The sequence below is a fragment of the Pelophylax lessonae genome (genome assembly GCF_965119305.1).
Source record: "Pelophylax lessonae genome assembly, chromosome: 12".
Lineage (NCBI taxonomy): Eukaryota > Metazoa > Chordata > Amphibia > Anura > Ranidae > Pelophylax > Pelophylax lessonae.
Genome location: NC_138779.1, coordinates 129,179,780 through 129,201,977, shown reverse-complemented (window position 1 = coordinate 129,201,977; position 22,198 = coordinate 129,179,780). Strand labels below are relative to the sequence as shown.

The following is a 22,198-nucleotide window of genomic DNA, read 5'->3' as shown; positions in this document are numbered from 1 at the left end:
CTGCACTAAAGTATGAATGCAGCCTTACTAAGAAACTGATCTGACATTAAAACACTTGTTATGCTTGTGTTGCCATTTATTGTTAATGACACCCCAAACTCAACAAAAACATGCATTTGTCACGGAAAAAACATGCATCAAACACAGCAAAACACTCAGAACCCAATAAAGCTCTCAGTGTCCAGTCATTTGCAATGACCCCTCAACACCCAGTCCTCCATTTTTTCGTCAGTCCTCAGACATGCATATTTACTCCTTAGCACCCAGTACCTGGGTATGTAGATTAACTCCTACATGAGTACTCTGTATGTGTGTGTGTACTTTTACGTTTCACTACCATTTCTTTTCCTTCTGAGCAGTAATCCCTCACCTGCCAGTATGCAGTGCATATGTAATTACCTTTCAGTACGCAGTGCATGTGCGGTAACCCCTTAGCATCTCATCCTATAGCACAACTGGGACAATATCCCACATTTATTAGTGTACTATGTGCCCACTGACTCTGGGCTGATAGTAATCACAGCTCTACTGTCCAATTTCCTGTGTAAACATTCCCTGGCAAAAAAAGCCCTGCCCCCAGCAACACCTCCACTGTTCTAGTACTCCATGACACATTCCCAAAAACTGCTTAAATGGTCGTGTTTTCCTTTCCACCACCTTCACAGTCTGCAGGCCACCTCAGCAGCGGTGGTGGGGAATGTGCCAGCAGTATTGCAGCCACAGTACTGAAAACACACCCCTACCACCTCCCTACGTACCTTGCCTCAACTTGAGCTGGCTGTTTTCGTTACAACAATTTCAACCTGTATTACTCTGCTGTAAAACCCTCTTTTAGGAGTTCAAATGCATTATTGTTGCTAATTACTGAAAGATCAGTGACAACCATTTGGTTTTTAAAAGATGAGCTGTTCTGCTGGTTGTCACAACCTTCCACTCCTCTCCTGCACTTATTTCCCCCTTCGTGCCCAAGATGCTTCTCTCCTATACATACACACTGCACTGCACCACACTCTATTCCTGCACATACTGTCCCCGTCACACCCTCCACACTTCTTTCCTGTATAGAATGCCTCCTGGCATACCCTCCACACTCCTCTCCTGCACTTATTTCCCCCTTCATGCCCAATATGCTTTCCTCCTGTACATACGTACTGCACTCTATTACTGCACATACTGCCCCCTTCATACCCTCTGCACACCTTTCTTGTACATAATGCCTCCTGTCATACCCGCCACACTTCTTTCCTGCACACACTGCCCATAGAACAACCCTATGAACAGGCAAATAATCCCCTCCCCCCCCCTTGTCATACCCTCTGAACTCCACTACTGCACAAACTGTGCATTGTCATACCTTCACACCTACACACACACACACACACAATTATATGTAAATAGTGTTCTGCCCTTACCAGTCTCTCCATCTCTTGCTCTCTTAGCCTTTCTTCCCTCTGTCTTCGATGGTAATCCAATAGTTCTTCCTGATTGCCGCTGATGTCAGTGATGCTATTTTTGCGTTCTCTCAGTCCATGTGCCTTTCTTTGAGCTTTTGGACTCTGAGATGGAGTGGATAGTGATCCATAGCTATAGGCTGGAGTCAGCCGACGAGGAGGTTCTTGAAAACTGGAGGGTGAAGGACTACGATCCCGAAACTGCCTGGAGAAGACATTGTCTTCAGAACCAGGGGAACTTGCACTACCCACTCTGCGGCGGGTTGGAGCACGGGGGCTATCAGGAACTCTTGATGGACTTTCTGATGCAGTTTTGGAAGAACCAGGAATGCCTTTTCGTGACAGAGAAGGACTGGGTGGGGGAAGGTCTCTCATACTTATAGTTTCCATGTTTTTGCGCACTAGTCTTGGACTGTCAGGAGGCAAACTCTTTGCAACTGACATTGTCTCCCTGTAAGGACTAGAAGGTCTATCCAAAAGTGAATGTTGATATTTGCTGCCCAGGATGGGGCTGCTAGGTACACTAAGACCCCCTACTCTGCTCCCTGGACCTGGACTAGGTGGACTAAGCATAGAACTGCTGCCCCCACGTAGAGATCGTAAATCCAAGCTGCTGCCCCCATATGTGGGTGTTTGATGTGGTAAAGAATGACTAAAACTTGAGGTTCTAAGAGGCACAACTGGAGGTACTGTTGAGTTTACCATATCCTGTCCAGCTGAGGGACTGGTAAGACTTCCACTACCAGAGGAGGATAATGGAGAAGAAAAAGCATTTTCATATCCAGAGTTGGAGGAGAGGGGACTTGTAGGTGGTGAAACCAGGCAGCGCTGACTTCTTCCATTAGACATTGAGGAAATACTGTGAATTGATGTCTGGGACATCTTCCTTGTTAGAGGGGGGGCTTCGATAACCAAAGAGTCCATGATATCTTGAAGGTTTTTCTCAATAGAGCTTACTAGTGACGTATGTGAAGGTATACTTGTTTGGTATCCATCACGTGAACCATTCAACATGGAGGGCAAAGTTTCTGGAAGGAAAGCAAAAAATTGGAAAACCTGAGAATATGAATTTAATGGACAGTGTAACATTTGATTAACCATTGTGTGTAACGAGTGTTCTGTATGTTCAGTATAGCAGAAAAACAACAAATGCATATAATACTGGTACCAGTCTATTGACTATGGCTAAAGCTTTGAAGAAGATAATGCCCAAGTCCAAATTTTATTTTTTAGCTTTAGCAACGAAGAAGGGAAAAAGGTTAGAACCTCATTTTTTATAAACTACAGTAAATATTGCACCCTGATGGAAGTTTTCATGCAGTTGTACGTGCTTGTCCCACTGCAAAGGCTGGAATAGATATATCTCAACCAAATGTGGAGATTAACTAGCTCTCAAGAAAAGCAAGAGGGTTATTACCTTAAGTGCCCATGTAAGGCCTGTAAAGCAAAGACTGCTTTGGTAGAGCCTGTTTTTGAAGTCTTTTTGACAAATGTTTCCCCCATACTTGAAAACTACGGGGAGTGTCTTCTTCCTGTTGGCTAAACTAAGTAAAAGGCAAGAAGAGGACCAAAAGGAGAATATAATTTAAGGCTCATTCAGATGGGCGATTAATCCCATCCTCAGTGCAGAGCTGGTTACAAATTTTGATACGCGCTTGTGTGCTTGCAGCATCCACTGCAATGGGCTGCCTGCACTCAGCTTCAAGGTCGATCCACATGCATCTGCCAGCAGCTCTGCATGAAGGATAGGATTAATCGCCCATCTGAATGAGCCCTTAAAATAACCTGTTGCTTTACCCTTAAAGAGCCCAGCATTGGTTCTTTTTGAGAATCTACTCACTGACTGGGATGGAGAGTTTTCCCACTGCTCATGAACACATGGGAGGTTATATTTTCGGCAACAAAATAATTGGCATCTTACCTTCTTACAATGGCTACAATTTACGCCTACGACGATGGGATAAATTACATCTAATTATGATGTATCATATCAAGCCCATGTAATGTCAAGTCTCCCAGATCTTCCAGAAAAAAAAAAAAGCATTCACAGGAAGCCAGAGCTATGTGTTGGCTCATTGGGAGAAACAAGCCATTCCTTTGCAGAAAGCAGCTTTATTTTTCTCTGCAGGAATTGTACCTTTCACACTTCACTTCACCTCTGTTGATTGACAGATCCCCTTGATTGGTGCTGCTTTCCATCACAATAAATGGTGCAATAAACAAACACTGCACTTTCCTGGAGTAATCTTTCTTTGAAATTAAAATTTTAGCAAAAGGTTTATTATATATGGATTTGCATTTCTTCAGAACTGACAGTAATATTTTTCCTAGATCTTGTATCCATGTCTTTCCCCCCTTTCTGGATGATAGCAATTGTTGTACTACATTCTCTATTAGAAGGCACCAGCTCTCTGCACTGAAAATGACCTTCTCCCTGTCTCCTGTACTAACTTCAGCTGTCACTTCCAATTGCCCGGTCAGCTGCAGCAAGCAGTTCTTTGGAATTTTCAGAGGAAGCGACAGAGTCCCTTAAAATCCCTCACAATATCCTGATTTATTACCCAATCAAAGTCATTGCTAGGCAAATGGAAAATAAAATGAAAAAATAAATTCTTTAAAGAGTCTTAATACATAGCTAGGGTGCATGCATAGGAATGTGGCCTTAGAAGCAGGACATACATAAGCTAACTGAATCCTTCTTTGAGGCTGAAGTCTGAGGGTGTTCATATATATCCTCCCAAGGTCTGCTTTGCAGCACTATAAGATTACATTAACCTGGTCACATGCTCTACATATATACAGTAACTGACACAGTGGCAAATGTACTATTTGTCTAGACTGTGTAGGGCCCGCTGGGACTTAGGTGCCCATTAAACTGTGGGTGAGACAGGTGCTCTCAATGACCTGCAGGCTTGCTTACTTTAAAGTGTATGTTACCCTAACATTTCATATTCCTGATATGTGTAAGTTGTACCATGTACTTGTGTTAAAACGTATCTTGTTCTCTTTGCATTTCTTCCTTGATGTGAAATTCCTGGTGACCCTGCCAATCCCATTGCTTTCCTATTTCAAATTGACCCAACTAGGAATAGAAGCTCATCCATCCCAGCGTGATCAGTTTTCTGGCTGTTCTGGGAGCAGCCTGCCTGTCCTCCAATGACCAAGTCTTGTGCTGACATGCCCACCTGCATAGCTCTTCACTGGGAAGATCAGCATATTGCTCTCTTTGCCTCTTGCTGACACACCTCCTGCAGTCTCCACCCTCACCTCTCTAAGCCCCTTAGGGCCCTTTCACACAGGTGGACCAATCGGACCCTCCAATCCCCTCTATGGAGTGGCGGGCGTCAATGGACATGTGTTCGTTGACATCCACCGACATGTGATGGTATCCGCTAAAAAACAGACGTATAGGGATCCGTTCCCCATCCATCTTGCAAATGGGTTTGGATGGCAGTCGAGTGTAAATTGACACGCAGTCCGTTTACATCTAAAAGGCCATAGAGGAGAGCGGGCTGTGTCTGTGTCCGCTCTGCATAAGCAGAGTAGACACTGACCAGCTATCCGCATGTCAGCGTGTGTGTGTGTGCGTGTGTGTGTGCGCGCGTGTGTGTGTGCGTGTGCGTGTGTGTGTGCGTGTGTGTGTGTTATATACACACACACGTTGGCCTTGCATTTTCTATTTTAAACTTAATAGGTTTAATATAGGTTATTTGAGGGATCAAATATACTTTAAAGTTGCTCTAAAGGCAGAAGGGTTTTTTACATGTATTATTTGCAAACCTTCTGCATGCAGTCCCCAATCCCCAGCCCCCCAATATACTTACCAATCTTGAGCCTGATCTCAATCCAGCAATGTGCATGAGAGCAGAGGCTCTCTCTGCTCTCCTTCTCCTCACTGGCTCAGAAACAGCAGAAGGAGCCATTAGGTGTGGGAGAAGGCAGGAGCAACAGTGGGGGACCCGAGAAGAAGAGCACAGGGGCTGCTCCGTGCAAAACCATTGCACAGAGCAGTTAAAGCGGAGTTCCACTTAAAAGTGGAACTCCGCTGATCTGCTTCCTCCCCCCCTCCGGTGCCTTTCAGGGGGGAGGGGGGGAACGGGTACCTGTTTTTGACAGGTACCCTTCTTCACTTCCTGGGAGACAGCACCACGGCGCTGTACCTCGGAAGTTCAGCCCCCTCCTTTTTCCTCCGCCACTGGGACAATTAGAAAGCGCAAACGCTTTGTGCATGCGCAGTAGGGAACCAGTAGTGAAGCCGAGAGGCTTCACTGCCAGGTTCCCTTACCCTGGATGGTGGCGGCAGCACCCGAGAGCCGATACGTAAATCGGCTTCGGGTGCCGAAATCGCGGGCTCCCTGGACAGGTAAGTTCTACTATTTAAAAGTCAGCAGCTACAGTATTTACTGTAGCTGCTGACTTTTAATTTTTTAAGGGGGAGGGGGGATTCCGCTTTAAGCATACCAGGTTTGTTATTTTAAAAGGAAGAAAAAAAAAGAATCACTTTAAAAGCATGGGTGTCCAACCTTTTGGCTTCTCTGGGCCACATTGATAGTGCGTGCCCATCCAATGCAGCCTAAACAGTGCCCATCCATTGCAGCCTAAACAGTGCCCATCCAATGCAGCTTCACCAGAGCATGCCCATCCAATGCAGCCTGATCAGTACCCATCCAATGCAGCCTTACCAATGTAAGCCCATCAAATGCAGCCTCACCAGTGCGTGCCCATCCAATGCAGTTTGCAATGAAGAGAGAGGAGAGCCGCTGGATTACACAGAGCGGGGAACTCCCGCTTACCCGGCGACCGCTGTCATACGAAGTCCCGCCTCCTGGACCGGCTCCTATGATAGATGTCACCAATGTGCTGTCTATCATCGGAGCTGATCCAGGAGGCGGGGCTTCATATGACAGTGACCGCCAGGTAAGCAGGAGATCCCCACTCTCTTTGTAATCCGGCCGCGCTCGTCCCCCCCCCCCCTCTCCTCCAAGGCAGCCTCCGCCTACAGTAAGTTGGAAGCTGCTGTGGCTTGCCCCCGACTCGACTTCCTTCCTCCCCAGCAAAAAAAATTAAATATTGTCAGGGGGCAGTGGGCCACATTGCCTGTGGTTCTGGGCCGCAGGTTGGACATGCCTGCTTTAAAGGCAGGTTTAAAACAAGAAGCGTTCTTCCTGATACCCTATTATTTCATTTTGTAATTTCGAAGTGGTGTCCGACAATAGGACTCTCCTTTGTTTCTTCCCTGACCAACACAGACATACAGAATGCTTCTAACATTTATTCTTGTTACCATTTGGGCAAAAAGCGGAGGGTTTGTCATATTTCACTGGGTGCATGTTATGGACTATAAGACGTTAGGGTATCAGAAAATTACTGTTTACCCGCATCTATCTATTGTAAAGAAGTGTTTGAACTTTGTACCTAGGTTAATGCAATATTAATCCAATGCTGCATTTGTCCCCCGCTAAGACCGAAACTGAGTGATCAAAGACTGCTGATCACTCAGTTATCAGCCTTCAGTGACCAGAGAGCTAGTGATTGTCAGTCACAAATACAGTTGTGTTTCTTGTAGAGGTCTTACCAGAGGAGTACAGGGCTGTGGAAGGGCTTCTACCGGTTGAAGGAATCATGGTTTTCATCCAGTGAGCTTCTGCTGGGTGGTTAAATCTCAGAAAAGTAGATTGGCCCAAACAGATCATACATCCTAAAAAAATGGTAAAAAACAAATAAATTAAATAATAATAATAATAATAGTATTAATACAATAGTAAAACATCCATAAATGTTTACTCCTCCTTTTCAGAAAAAAATGGAAAGGTAAACCCCAAACCCCTGGGGAACATGGAAAGGGGATTTTGTTTTAATAACAGACAGATGTAATTATTATTATTTTTTACTTTTTTTTTTTTTTTTGGGGGTTCTGGATCAGAACAGAGTGGCCTCCCGTGCATTACGGCTTCAACAGATTACTGATTACAATGATCTATTCCACCTATCGATCACCTCATTAGATGTTCTGCAATGTTGTATACAAACAGTAAAATGCACTTACTTATGCGATATCCTTTAGCCAGAAGGGTTTGTCAATTATACCAGATCACATTCTCAAGCATATTTCAAACAAACTCAAGACTTGTCGGTTACTTATTTACAAGCAACCTACAGTAGCTGACATTCCATTCTGGCATTCCAGAACTGTCACATATATACACTTCAAAATCAATTTTTACCCCAATGATACGATTTTGCTTGCCTTGATGGATGTGGAGGATGAGGACTTTGAAACATTAACCATTGGAAGCTTGACAGACTCTCACAAACAGTAAAGCCTAGTACACACGGGCCAAATGTCGGGCAGCGTATGTACTGTAGCCGGTCCGACGGCTTCTGTCGAAGGGGCATGATCGAAAAAGGTCTGCTGCCAATGGGCTCCCGATCAGTGCTCTCAGCCAATGGCTGAGAGCGCTGAGTGGAGTGTTCTGGTGGGGGGCCATCCCCCTGTCAGAACACATCAGAACAGCAGGGGAGATTGCTGTACTAACATTGCATAGTTAATACAGGGGCTCTGACCTGAGCTGTCAGTTTTTTTTTCCATTCAGCTCACTGGGTTGAACAGGGTGGATAAAAATCAATAATGGAAAAAAAAAAAAAAAAAATTATTATTTTTTTTTATTATTATTTAAATCGGATTTCTTCGATTTTTATCAAGTTTATTTTACCACTTGCCGACTGCCTCCTGTAGTTTTACTGCTGCAGGCTGGCTCGGCTGCGCAAATCGTCATAGGGGTATGTTGGTCACGGGAGTGGTGCTGGGGGGCGACTGCGCACTGCCGGCGGCATGCTCCCCCCCCCTCCCATTAGGCAGAGGGATGCGGATCCACGGCACCGGCGGCCGCGATTGCCGCCGGGCACCCACGTTCGCTCCCCGCCGAGAGAGGACGGTCAGCTGTTGTAAACACAGCTAAACCGTTGTTCTCTCTGAAATTATCACAGAGCGCCTGTGATCCTTCTATATAGGATCACAGGTCTCTATGATCTTTTTACAAGTCCCTCCTCCCATAGTTCGTAAACACTCCCCTAGGCTCACAATTAACCCTTCCCTGCCAGTGTCATTATTACAGGAACAGTGCATATTTTTAGCACTAATTACTGTAGTAATGTCACTGGTACCCCCAAAAGTGTCAGAAATGTCAGTTCGGAGTACGATCTGTCCGCCACAATGTCGCAGTCCTGCTAAAAATAGCAGTTTGCCGCCATTACTGGTAAAAAAAATAAAAATAAATAAAAATGACAAATCTTTCCCCTAGTTTGTAGACGCGATAACTTTTGCGAAACCAATCAATATACGCTTTTTGCAATTTTCTTTTTACCAAAAATATGTAGCAGAATCCTTATTGGCCTATAAGGATAAAACATGAATGTGAATTTTTTTTTTTTTTTTCAGAATTGTTTCTTTTTTTTTTTTTTGTTTATACAAATTGGCTATTTACCATTCTTTGGTCTAGCCTTTTTTTTTTTTTTTTTTTCACATTTTTGCGTTATGGACCTGACAAGCTCAAAAGTATGCAATATACACAAGGTTGTCTACAATTTTTATTCCTTTTTTTGTTTATAGCGCAAAAAGAAGAAGAAAAAAAAAAAAAAAAGCTCTAACTGTGGGAAAAAAAAGGACGTCAATTTTATTTCAGTACAGTGTCGCAGGACTGTGCAATTTTTCATTAAAGTAACCAGTGCCAAATCGCAAAAAGTGGCCTGTCCATTAAGGGGGAAAATCCTTCCGGTCTAGAACTGGTTAATAAAAGGCTTTTGGAGAAAAAAAATCTATCTAGAGATAGTTTTCTATTTACGTTTATTCAACATGATATTGAGCTTAGTTATGTAGAGTGAGGCTGTATATTCTGCAATATTTACACTTTTTGTGAACTCATTCAATGAATCCAAGCTCTACAAGCTAAGATAACATGCACTGCATTGATCCATTCACACAACAAACTGTATGATTGAATCGGTTCTGATATCGCTGTTTTACTAACAGCTTAAATAGGAAACCTTCATTTTGTTTGCATATATTAAAATATTTTTACCTACCAGCAAGAATAAGTCCTTACATTTAACCACTTCAATACAGGGCACTTTCACCCCCTTCCTGCCCAGGCCAATTTTCCCCTTTTAGCGCTGTTGCATTTTGAATGACAATTGCGCGGTCATGCAACACTGTACCTACACCAAATGTATGTCATTTTCCCCCCACAAATAGAGCTTTCTTTTGGTGGTATTTGATCACCTCTGGTTTTTTTTTCCTTTTTGCTAAACAAATAAAAAAAGACCGAAAAGTTTGAAAAAAAAAAAAAAAAGTTTTTTTGTTTATGTTATACAATTTTGTAAATAAATAAATAAGTTTTTTCCTGCACTGATACACACTGATGAGACTGCACTGACAGGCACTGATGAGGAGGCACTGATGGGGTGGCACTGATAGGCGGCACTGATATGCAGCATTGGTGGGCACTGATAGGCGGCACTGCTGGGCACTGATAGGCGGCATTGATGGGAACTGATAGGTGGCACTGGTGGGCACTGATAGGCGGCACTGGCGGGCGGCACTGATGGGCACTAATGGGCACTGATAGGCGGCACTGGTGGGCGACACTGATAGATGGCAATGATAGGCACTGGTGGGCAGCACTGATAGGGAGGGCACTGGCGGGCAGCACTGATAGGGAGGGCACTGGCGGGCAGCACTGATGGGGAGGGCAATGGGGGGCTCCCTGAGCCCTGATTGTTATCCCTGGTGGCCATAGTGGGCATCCCTGGGGTCATAGGTGGGCATCCCTGGGGTCATGGGTGGGCATCCCTGGTGGTTCTAGTGGCACCCCCCCCCCCCCCGAGGGTCTGCACTGGTAATCAATGATCTGATTACCAGTGCCGACCACCCCCCCCCCCCCCCCGGGTCCGCGCAGAGCTGTATTACCCTGCCGCCGTCATATGACGTCCGGTCAGGATAATACAACCACATTCCCGCCGTCATTTGCCTATAGGGTGGGCGGGAAGTGGTTAAAGAGCACTTGTCATTTCAGATCCATCATGGCAGCGCCTGTTAGTGGGTGTCCGCTCACCTGCTGCCGCCACGTCCCTCACCCTGTTGTGTCACTGCCACATCACCAGCCATCCCAATAAAGTGAATAGGACTGTTAGTGAGTCAACAGCGGGTCTGAGGAGGAGCAGCTGCGGAACAGAGATGACAGTTGCGCTTTTAAAAATTATGATTTAAATCAAGCCTTTTTACTAGCGATTTAAATCATGATTTAAATCAAATCCACCCTGGGGTTGAAAAAAAAAAAAAAAACTAGTAGCAGTGGTGTAGTGGGAGGCAAAGTGGTGAAGTGGTTAGCAGCAAAAGGGTCGCTGGTTCAAATCCCAACCACTACCTTACCTGCCTGGAGTTTGCATGTTCTCCCTGTGCCTGCGTGGGTTTTCTCCAGGTACTCCGTTTTCCTCCCACACTCCACATGCTGGTAGGTGAATTGGCTCTAGTATGTGTATGTATAAATGTGAGTTAGGGACCTTAGATTGTAAGCTCCTTGAGGGTAGGGAGTGATATGAATGTACTATGTATATGTAAAGCGCTGCGTAAATTGACGGTGCTATATAAGTACATGAAATAAATAAAAAAATAGTAGTGTGTACCAGGCTTAAGCATACACTTTCGCTTGAATCTATTGTTCAAATTTAGAATCCACTTGTCTGAGTCAGTGAAACCTTCCTGCTAATTATAGGCCGAGCACATGTTCACATAACATCCTACCAGAAAAGGGTAGGTCACCACCCAAATTTAGGAAATATTGCATACATTACTTAGCCTCTAACAACTCGCTTCATTTTTTGGAGTATTTTCCTCATAAAATAAAAAAAGGAAATCACACCTGAATATAATAAACAATAACAGAAAAACAGCAGCCAAGCACCCAGGCCAGCAGGATATCACAGGATATCAGGCGGCGTGTCATTCAGGGCGTGCAATCAGAAATGCGGAGAGGAGATGTGAGGTAATCGGGTGAATTGCAGGGAGCGGCTCCTGGATTCCTGACTTCCAGGCACACAACGTGCTGAGGTAGGAGGTTAAGCTGAGGTATTTTCATGCAAAGCTTGTGTCCTCGGGCTATGAAAATGTACTTAAAGGAAAGCTCTTCATGACACTCTATTAACACAATAATACCAAAAGGAAATTATAAAACAAATAGGAGAAGGGATGAAAAAGGAAACTTTCACTTTCTGAATATAATTCGTAATATAGCACAGACCCTTACATGCTATAAAAATATAAAATCCTATAAATACATTTAGTGTAACCTGAAGATTATATAGTAATAGTATTACATGTAGCTATATCCAAAGGCTTATAGTTAATTTAGACAATGAGTTAAATATTCTGTCAGGTTTTTATTTATGTCTGTGACTCCGTTGTGGGATTTTCCTTCACTTCCTGTCCATGTGAAGTCTGTACAAGAAATGGAGGTAGTGAGTATCACGGGGACAGGAAGGCACAGACAGCAATAAAAACACTGGCAGAAGTTCTAACCCTCCTTACTTTACTAAAATGGGTTTTGTTTTGGCCCATTCAGGTGTACGCATTGTGAAAACTGCAGGGTGTTGCGGTGCAATGTATTTTGCCTGGCACCCCAATGCCCTACAGTAACGGCCAGTATACCCACACTGCAACAAACAACACTGCACAGGCCATACACGGTTCGAATCTCGGCCGGTTCAAACCGCTAATGGGCAGGCTCAATGTACTAAGTTGATTGATCGATCAACTTGGGTACAACCAGCCTACTGGATTCTCTTGCCACTATCGCTAGCTGCTGCTATAGCCGCTAGCAATAATCACTGTCTTTTCCCAGAGGGGATGGCTTCCCCCACCAGGAGAGCACAATGGCCTGGCAGGAGGGATTCCTGCATCACCACTGTCTGTGTTGATGGGGGAATCTAGCAAAATTTCTTTCCCGCCATCCGTGGTTGCAGGAAAGAAAATCAATGTGTATTGCCAGCCATTAAAATAAAGAGCCAAACCTTTTTCCTATGAGGTAAGGTGCCCTGCCAGTCTGAAGTATGCTAAACACAGGGTGCATGGGCAGTGGCGGTTCTACATTAAATTGCTCCCCGAGCAAGACTCCCTCTCGGCGCCCCCCCAAAAGAAAAAATAACATGACAACATAACAATAAATGCAGAGTGCCACAGCATTGCCCCCAATAAATGCAGAGTGCCACAGCAATGCCCCCAATAAATGCAGAGTGCCACAGCAATGCCCCAAATAAATGCAGAGTGCCACAGCATTGCCCCCAATAAATGCAGAGTGCCACAGCATTGCCCCCAATAAATGCAGAGTGCCACAGCAATGCCCCCAATAAATGCAGAGTGCCACAGCAATGCCCCCAATAAATGCAGAGTGCCACAGCAATGCCCCCAATAAATGCAGAGTTCCACAGCAATGCCCCCTTTCAATGTAGAGATGCCAGCGTGCCACCTTTCAATGCAGAGCGCCAGCGTTCCCCCCGCGAGACCCGTCCGTGCACTTACCTCACTTCTCTTCAGTTCAGTCCCCGGATTCCCCGCGTCTCCTCAGTCCTCCCGCGGCGCCTCCTCCTCGGCCAATGGCATGGGGTTTGCCTTTCGGCCAATCAGGAAGCAGGAAGACCCGCTCCCTGATTGGTTAGGAGGAGGATCAGTGTGACAATAGCGAATTTTCATTTGCTATTGTCACACAATGGGCGGGCTCGGGGTGGGATGAGCAATGCTCTGCGCCTCGGCTCGGCTGCCACAGTGAAATTATTCAAAGATCCTCGGGCGGCCCGGTACCATTTAATCCACGGACCGGTACCGGTCCGCGGCCCGGGGGTTGGGGAGCACTGTCATGCCGCCCCCCATGTGTCATGAAAAAATGCCGCCCCGGGCGGCTGCCCCGTTCGCCCATGCCTAAAACCGCCACTGTGCATGGGAAGTCTTTATATGCTTTGCCTTATTATAACAGATGATGTGAATGGGGCCTGTGTGTGTTGAAAGCCTTTCCTTTACTTCTTTTCCTGACAGGAAGTAAGGCTAAAATCTCCACAATAAGGGCACTGCTGGCAACATAAACATTTTATTCACCTTTACGCTGGGTTCACACTAATGTGGTCAACCATATCGCATATCATTTATACAGGAATCGCACCAGATTCCTCTACAGATGACATGTGAATTCAGTGCGGTGCAAATTGAGCCATACATTATGTGTAGCTCAATTTGCACTGGACCCGCAGCAAAAACGTGTGGGACCCTTTTTTATGTCCACACTGACATCCGCAGCGGTTCCCAGAGCGCACTGTGAACTCCCTGCGATTCTGATACGGTAATGTGGGTCCTGCACTGCATCAGTGTGAACCCAGCCTTATGTGTTGTGTTGTGATGTGGCGTTGTGCGTCACAGCATGCCACGTGCCAAAAATTAGTAAATGTATTACTTTTTTTTTTTAACAGAACATTGAACACATAGGACTATGTCGGTGGTTCTCAGCTTTATTAAGACCAAAGCCTGGTCAATTTTTCCGAAACCTTCATTGACATATTCATAAAAAAAAGGTTATACTCACAAAATAAAGTATGGGATTCCCAAACATATACTGAAGGCTGGGAGGCTCTGGTTGGGGCTGGGTGTCACTATAGGGGGGGGGGGGGGTGAAGGTTCTGGAGGAGGTTAAGGGACTCTGCAAGACTTGGTGACCCTGTAGGGGATGAGGGTTCTGGGAGGGAGCTGGGGGCAACCGGAGGGGATGCGAGTTGTGTGTGGGCACTGTGGGACAGTGTTGTGAGCACTATGGAGGGGCTGGAGGCTCTGCAGAAAGCTAGGGCACACTGTAGGGACTGAGAGCTCTTAGGAGACCTGGGTGCACTTCAAGAGGTTTAGGGGAACTCTGGGCCACTATAGGAGGTTGTAGGGGATTAGGGGACTCTGCAACAGACTTGGTGACCCTGCACAGGATGGGGGCCTCTGGGGGCAACAAGAGGGGATGGGGTCTCTGGAGAAGGGATGGGAGTTGTGTGTGGGCACTGTGGGGCAGTGCTGTGAGCTCTATGGGGGGCTGGAGGCTCTGCAGCAAGCTAGGGGGACACTGTAGGGGCTAAGGGCTCTTGGGAGACCTGGGTGCACTTTGAAAGGTTGAGGGGCACTGTGAGAGGTTAGGGAACCTGCAGCTTTCCAGAGTTTTGTAGGAGGTAGACCCGCTGTTCTACGCAATGTGCTGCGTTGGGCAAGCTGCATTACAGTGTAAACAGGCCCCTTCAATGAATAATGCAGCAACCACCCTTTCATTTCTCTCTTTTCTACAAAAATATGAATTTTTATTTAGGTTCTTTTACAGTGTGATGCCTGATAAAAATGCATCATCTTATTTTTTAAAGACAGGATGCACAATAGCGGTTATAAGTCTCACTCATTGTACAAAAGCAGTGGAGAAAGTGAAAAGCAAGTTGGCACTTTATTTAGATCGGCACCATGCCCTTCCAAAGGCCTGAAAGCAGAAGGTGCCAATTGCTGCCATTGCTCTTTTTTCTGTCTTACTGAATAAGCCTGTAAGCAGAGCCTGAGAACCGGTGGAGTAAAATTTAGACAATCTATTTTAAAACTTCCATATATACAGAGAAGCACATGGGTCACACTTGATATTGGCCTCCTATGATCCCCCTGTGCAGCAGCACTCACATTGGGAGAAGACGGGCCAGCAATCGGGGAAAAGCAAATGCTTTTCACTACAAGGGTTGCAGGTCTAAGGCTGGAATCAGACACACAAGAAAATATGTATTAAAACTCAAAATTGTAATGTGTTACTGCAGTGCACTACAACATGTTGTGCGTCACTCTGAATGGCACCCCATTACATACAATACAAAAGCATCACACTGCAATGCATATAGGTGAAAGCATATGTGACGCGCTGCACTGCTCAAAAGAAGTGCATATAGGTTTTACATGTTTAGGCTCGTTAAAGGCTCAAGCTGCCTCAACATACACATTGCGTATGAAAAAAAATGCACACAACATGCACACAAACGTTTAAATAGTCTTAGGGACTGCAGTACCTGGCTGTGCTATCTGACAGGGGTGCCTAAATCACAAGACATAGAAGAGTGACAGCAGAAAACAACCATGTGATCCATCCAGCCTGCCCCTAAAAACTACAAATTATTTGATGGTAACAGGGGAAGATTTACTTTGGTGCAGCTGTGCATGGTAGCCAATCAGCTTCTAACTTCAACTTGTTCAAATAAAGTATAAGGGCTCTTTCACACACTCTGTCCGTTGGACGGAGTCCGTTCCGCAGGAGGATGACAGCTGTGTCTCCGCGCTGTATGCGGAGCTACAGGTGTCAGTTCCCCATGCATCTCTATGGGGGAAATCGGATGAAAACGGACCGTTGGTCCATTCTCATCCGATCCGATCCGCTGGACGGATGGAAAATAGGGTTTCCATCCGTCCAGGTTTGACGGATCGGATGTCAGTGGACATGTATCCGCTGACATCCGATGCCCCATAGGAATGCATGGGGGGACCGTTCAGATCCGCCCAAAAAACTGACAGGCGGATCTGAACGGTCCGCCTGTGTGAAAGGGGCCTAAGTCCACCCTAAAACTAAAATCCCTGCATCTACAGACATCCAAGATCTAATACCAACCTATCTAGCTCTGTAAGGACCTTTCACATGGGCTTTCCGATCCGGTCTGCCTGTCAGTTTTTCAGGAGGACCTGATCGGATGCTCCATGCACCTCTATGGAGCAGTGGATGTCAGCAGAGACATGTCCGCTGACACCCGCTGCTATCCGATCCGATCCGATCCTGTCCATGAAATCCGGACTGATGGAAACCCTATTTTCCATCCGTGGAGGATCAAATTCGTGTCTGTAAAGTAAGCGGAGACAGACCTGTCATCCACCTGCATCCACAAGAAAAACGGAGTCCGCCGAGCGCTCAGCTCGTGTGAAAGGACCTTAAAGAAGAAATCAGTATTCATACCTTTTTTGAAGCCAACCCGGTCCAGTTTCCAGTGGCAGAAGCTCTACAGAAGACACAGCTAACAACAGCTTTGAAATGAACGGGAATGGACATCACCCATAGACTTACTATGGGGCTTCCGTTGTTGGATGTGTCCTCTGCACCCGCCTCCACAGCAAAGCCGCCGATGACAGAGTGTGGCATTAAGTCAGATCGGCTTCAAAAAAGTTGTGAATATGGATTTCTTCTTTACAGGGCAAAATAGGTTAGTGTTAGATCGTGGATGTCTGTAGATGCAGGGATTTTAGTGATAGGGTGGACTCGCCTGATTTCAAACCAGCATTTCAGTCAGGGGCGTAACTACAGGGGTTGCAATCGCTACCGGGCCCCATGCTCCAGGGGGCCCGGTAGCAAAACAGTGGGTGAACCTCTAGGATCTCAAAGGTCACACTTGCGACCGGGCCCTGGCATTTCACCACTGTGGGGAGGCCCCAAGATTGCAGGAAGGGGGCCCACTGCAGAACTTGTGAAAGGATCCTGATGCGGGACCATAATAAAAGGCCATGCAATGAGAGTAAAGAGCCCCAGGATTAGTGGGAAGAGCCCCGGGCTTGAAGGGAAGGGCCCCGGCCAGGGGTCTGGGGGGCCCTTCATGGTTTCTTGCATCGGGGCCCTGAAGGTTCTAGTTACGCCTCTGATTTCAGTGCAAGTTCAGGGGCGATTTGAAAGACATCTGTGCGGGTTCAACAGTTGTCTGTTTAAATTGCCCCCGAAGGTGCAAAAAGTAATGCAGGAATGCCAAAACACGTGCAAAGTGAGCGCTAGGAGTCTGAAACAACAGCCGCTAGTACAAAAAAAGGTGAATATATAACCTCCTCGTGAATGTATACAAAATATGTGCAGCACTAATACTATTATATACACAATAATAAAGTTCTAAGCACAATGCAATGTGCTATAAGGCTCCATGTACACGGGACGTTGTTAAAAGTCCCTTTGAATGCTGGAATTTTTAGGACGTTTGAAACATCCGTTCGGTCGCGTTTGTACCCGCGTTTAGCGTGCGTTTGCGTTTAGAACCGTTCCTAGAGGTCAAATAAATTATTCCACTTTAAAATGGAAAAACGCAAACGCTAAACGCGGGTCATCGCGTTCGGACGCGTTTGAAACGCCGGGAAACACGCATTCGAACGCAAATAATTGCGTTCTAAAAAAAGTCCCTGAACGCAACTGCCTGCAAATGACTGTAAACGACCTGGTGTACATGGAGAGATAAGATAAAATGTAGATGGGTTCAGGGGCTTCTGAAAAAAACGCCCAACTGCTCCTAAACGGCCATTTCCAGCGTCCCGTGTACATGGACCCTAACAGTGAACCAAAACAATAGTCCAAATAAAGATAGTCCATAATCCAAAAAGTGGGGTAAACCTTCTGTGATATGTGCAGAGTGTCACAACACTCACCAGACTTCTAGAAAGAAAATGCAGTGACTATTGGTACACCTCGAGTGAAAAGAAAAGTTGCTTGCGGTGTGCTCTCCTTTCACCAATTAGATGCACTCACCAGAGGCCATATAATAATGTGTCTCGTATCCAATCCAACCTAGAGCTGGAAATCTGGCCTGGCCTGTAGTGCCAATAGTGTAGTAGTAGTGTATCCCCCACACCATTACACCACCAGCCTGAACTGTTGATACAAGGCAGGATGGATCCAGGCTTTCATATTGTTTACGCCAAATTCTGACCCTACCATCTGAATGTCACAGCTAAAATCGAGACTCTTTAGACCAGGAAATGTTTTTCCAATCTTCTATTGTCCAATTTTGGTGAGCCTGTGCGAATTGTAGCCTCAGTTTCCTATTCTTAGCTGACAGGAGTGGCACCCGGTGTGGTCTTCTGCTGCTGTAGCACATCTGCTTCAAGGTTCGATGTGTTGTGCGTTCAGAGATTGTATTCTGCATACCTTGATTGTAACGAGTGATTATTTGAGTTACTGTTGCCTTTCTATCATCTTGAACCAGTCGGCCCATTCTCCTCTGACCTCAACAAGGCATTTTCATCCATACAGCTACTGCTCACTGGATATTTTTTCTTTATCGGAGTATTCTCTGTAAATCCTAGAGATGTTTGAGTGTGAAAATCCCAGGAAAAGAGCAGTTTTTGAAATACTCCCTAATCTGATGCTCGGTTAGAACTTCAGCAAGTCGTCTTCACCTAAATGCATTGAGTTGCTGCCATGTTATTGGCTGATTAGCAATTTCTGTTACTAAACAAGTGAACAGTTCTACCTAAAAATAAGAGGCTAGGGAGTGTATATCATGTATACCTTATACATACACACTGATTATTTACTATAGCCTACCGTTGTAGGACCCTATAAAAGGCCTGCTGACCAGTTCTAAATCTAATGAATGTAAGCCAACAGAAAAATGGATAATGGTAATAATATGAAAACCATAGTATCAATTCCTAATGAGAAATCTAAAGGGATTCCAAAAGGAATTAAGTTTTCTTTGAGAATAAGTATGGAACTCTTGTATAGTCTATTGTCCCATAAGTGGTATTAGACCCCAAACCAAAAACCTCATATATTGAAGCATACCAATCCTTGAATCAGAACTAAACCTCCTTTTAAAAATCTGTTGAGCAGGCAGATTTTATATATATATATATATATAATAGAACACACATATACACACACAGTATATATATATATATATATATATATATATATATATATATATATATATAATGAACACACATATACACACACACAGTATATATATATATATATATATATATATATATATATATATATATATATATATATATATATTATAGAACACACATATACACTCACACATACATACAGTATATATATATATATATATATATATATATATATATATATATATATATATATATATAGCATGTCTCCCTTGCAAAAAGACACACTAACTTCTTGTTCACATTTTTCATTGCTGTGCTAGAATGACTGACCCCCCCCCCCATCAGCCAACCAAGATGCTGAAAACCCACCAGCCTAAAGTTGGCCAGGGAAAGGATGACAGCAGCTGGCATGGCGGTTGCATTGCTGGAAGGTGGAGAGGAGTATCTTGCAGAGTTTAGTTCCACTTTAAATTTGGTGTTTGCACTCATTTTCTCTTTTAGACTTTTTCCCAATTATTTTCCCCTGGTGACTCAGCCAGTAACACTCTTCCTTTCTTAGAGAGTCTCCATTCTGGATGGATGAGAAAAGAAGACACATTTGGACAGCAGTATTGTCAATTCTGCTTGGAAGTTGAAAACAAACAAACAGATTTACTGTCTGGATCACCAGGTGAAAATAAAGGAAAAAAGCCAAAACAAAGAAAGAAAATAAATATAAATCAGCACATTGGTAAGAAGTAACAAATGACAGTTTTGTTTTTGGGTTTAAAACTTGGCTAAGCTAAGGCATTCCATGGTGATTTCAATCTAGATTCCCTCCATTGATCCCAAATATAAATCTTCATGTGTGACAATAGGAATGAGATGATAGAAGAGGCAGACATGGGGGATCCTGGAAGGCTGGAGCCCACCCCTGTCTATGGGAATAGTAGGAATGCAGAGTGGACATGTGGGATCCTATACTGGGAAGTTAGGTCAGGTACTGGACACGGTCACCGGATATAGACAAAAATAACCCGCTGGAGCCGTCTGCTTTCTTCTCCCCCTGGAATGTAAATGACCCCCCTCCCCCCTCCAAGAAGAGAGAGATCCAGGCTAGCAGGATCTCCATGTACGCCCGGCCAGATGTGTCATCTCTGACATACAATGGAGCACACAATGGATACAATGTCTCCTATGGCCGGCTCTCCGGATCGGTGTGGATGAAGTTTGTATCCAATGGTGTGATCTGATGAACCCTCCCTATAGAAGAGCGATCCATGTTTATATACAATTCACACACAGCCATTACCTACCGCCTGCCCGCCGGACACATCACCCCCTCCTCTTCTCAGCCCGCTCTCCTCTCCTCCTCTCTTTTTTTCACTTCTCTTCTTTTCTCATCTCTTTCTTTCCAGCTGGCGATCATAGTAGAGGGGGAGGGGACTGCACTGTCCTACTGCACCGGCAACCAATCACTCTCCGCCTCTCTCTCCCCCCCCCCCCCGCCGGAAAAGCAGGAAAGGGAGGGACACCGACACCCTCCCCATCCATCCCACCGGCCCCCGGAGTCACTGCCCTCAATCTGCCGGCGTGTTACCGACACAGAGCCGGCTCTGCCCTGTCTACCGATTACCCTGCCCGGTCCACCACCACCTCCCCCCACTCACCCTGCTCCGTCCCCTGCCAACCCCCACTCACCCACCCACTGCTCCGTCCCCTGCCCTGTTTCCTGCCACTCACCCACCCTGCCCTGTCTACTGTTACCCACCCTGCCCAGTCTCCTGCCACCCCCACTCACCCTGCCCTGTCTGTTACCAACCTCGACTCAACCACCCACCCACCACTCACCCTGCCCTGTCTACCACCAACCCCAACTCACCCACCATGCCCTATCTACTACCACTCCTCACTCACCCACCCTGCCCTGTCTAGTACCAACCTCAACTCACCCACCCACCCTGCCCTGTCTCCTGCCACCCCCCACTCACCCTGCCCTGTCTCCTGCCACCCCCACTCACCCACCATGCCCTGTCTACTACCAACCTCGACCCACCCACCACTCACCCACCCTGCCCTGTCTCCTGCCACCCCCCACTCACCCACCATGCTCTGTCTCCTGCCACCCCCCACTCACCCTGCCCTGTCTACCACCAACCCCGACTCACCCACCATGCCCTGTCTCCTGCCACCCCCCACTCACCCACCCTGCCCTGTCTCCTGCCACCCCCCACTCACCCTGCCCTGTCTACCACCAACCCCGACTCACCCACCATGCCCTGTCTCCTGCCACCCCCCACTCACCCACCCTGCCCTGTCTCCTGCCACCCCCCACTCACCCTGCCCTGTCTACCACCAACCCTGACTCACCCACCATGCCCTGTCTCCTGCCACCCCCCACTCACCTTGCCCTGTTTACTACCAACCCCGACTCACCCACTCTGCTCTGTCTCCTGCCACCCCCCCACTCACCCTGCCCTGTCCACTACCAACCCTGGCCTACCCACCCTGCCCTGTCTCCTGCCTTTACCACCGAAGCACACTCTTCCTTGTCTACTGTCCCAGCCTGCTACTACTGCCTAGGCTCACCCTTTTGTGCCTGCAACTGCCCTCCTTCTTCCCTTCCCTCCGACTCACCCTTCCCTGCCTGCCGCTGCCACCCCGGCTCCCCCATCTCTGCCTGCCTCTGCCACCCCAGCTTGCCCATTCCGGCTCACACTTCCATGCCTGCTGCCGCTAACCCCTTCCCCCCTTCCCTGCCTCCTGCTGCCACCCTAGCTCACCCTTTTCTGCCTGCTGCTTCGGCTCATCCTTATCTGCCTGCTGCTGCTCTGCCTCACCCTTCCCTGCCTGCTGAAGCCACCCTAGCTCACCCTTCCCTGCCTGCTGAAGCCACCCTAGCTCACCCTTCCCTGCCTGCTGAAGCCTCCCTAGTTCACCCTTCCCTGCCTGCTGAAGCCTCCCTAGTTCACCCTTCTCTGCCTGCTGAAGTCACCCTAGTTCACCCTTCCCTGCCTGCTGAAGTCACCCTAGTTCACCCTTCCCTGCCGGCTGAAGCCACCCTAGCTCACCCTTCCCT

At 46.4% G+C, this 22,198-nt stretch overlaps 1 protein-coding gene across 12 annotated transcripts in view; it reads right to left on the bottom strand.

The window, feature by feature from the left end:
- Window positions 1-22,198, bottom strand: part of PHLDB1 (pleckstrin homology like domain family B member 1) — a 190,443-nt gene that overhangs the window by 65,630 nt on the left and 102,615 nt on the right. For 11 of the 12 annotated variants that reach the window (XM_082273468.1, XM_082273464.1, XM_082273463.1 and 8 more), the window contains exons 5-6: window positions 7,027-7,149; window positions 1,413-2,479 (exon numbers count right to left, since the gene is read on the bottom strand). In XM_082273468.1, coding sequence (XP_082129594.1) covers window positions 1,413-2,479; window positions 7,027-7,149 — 1,190 coding nt within the window. Of the gene's footprint in view, window positions 1-1,412; window positions 2,480-7,026; window positions 7,150-20,435; window positions 20,567-22,198 lie in introns of those variants that run through there. The other variant, XM_082273460.1, reaches the window with a different exon arrangement.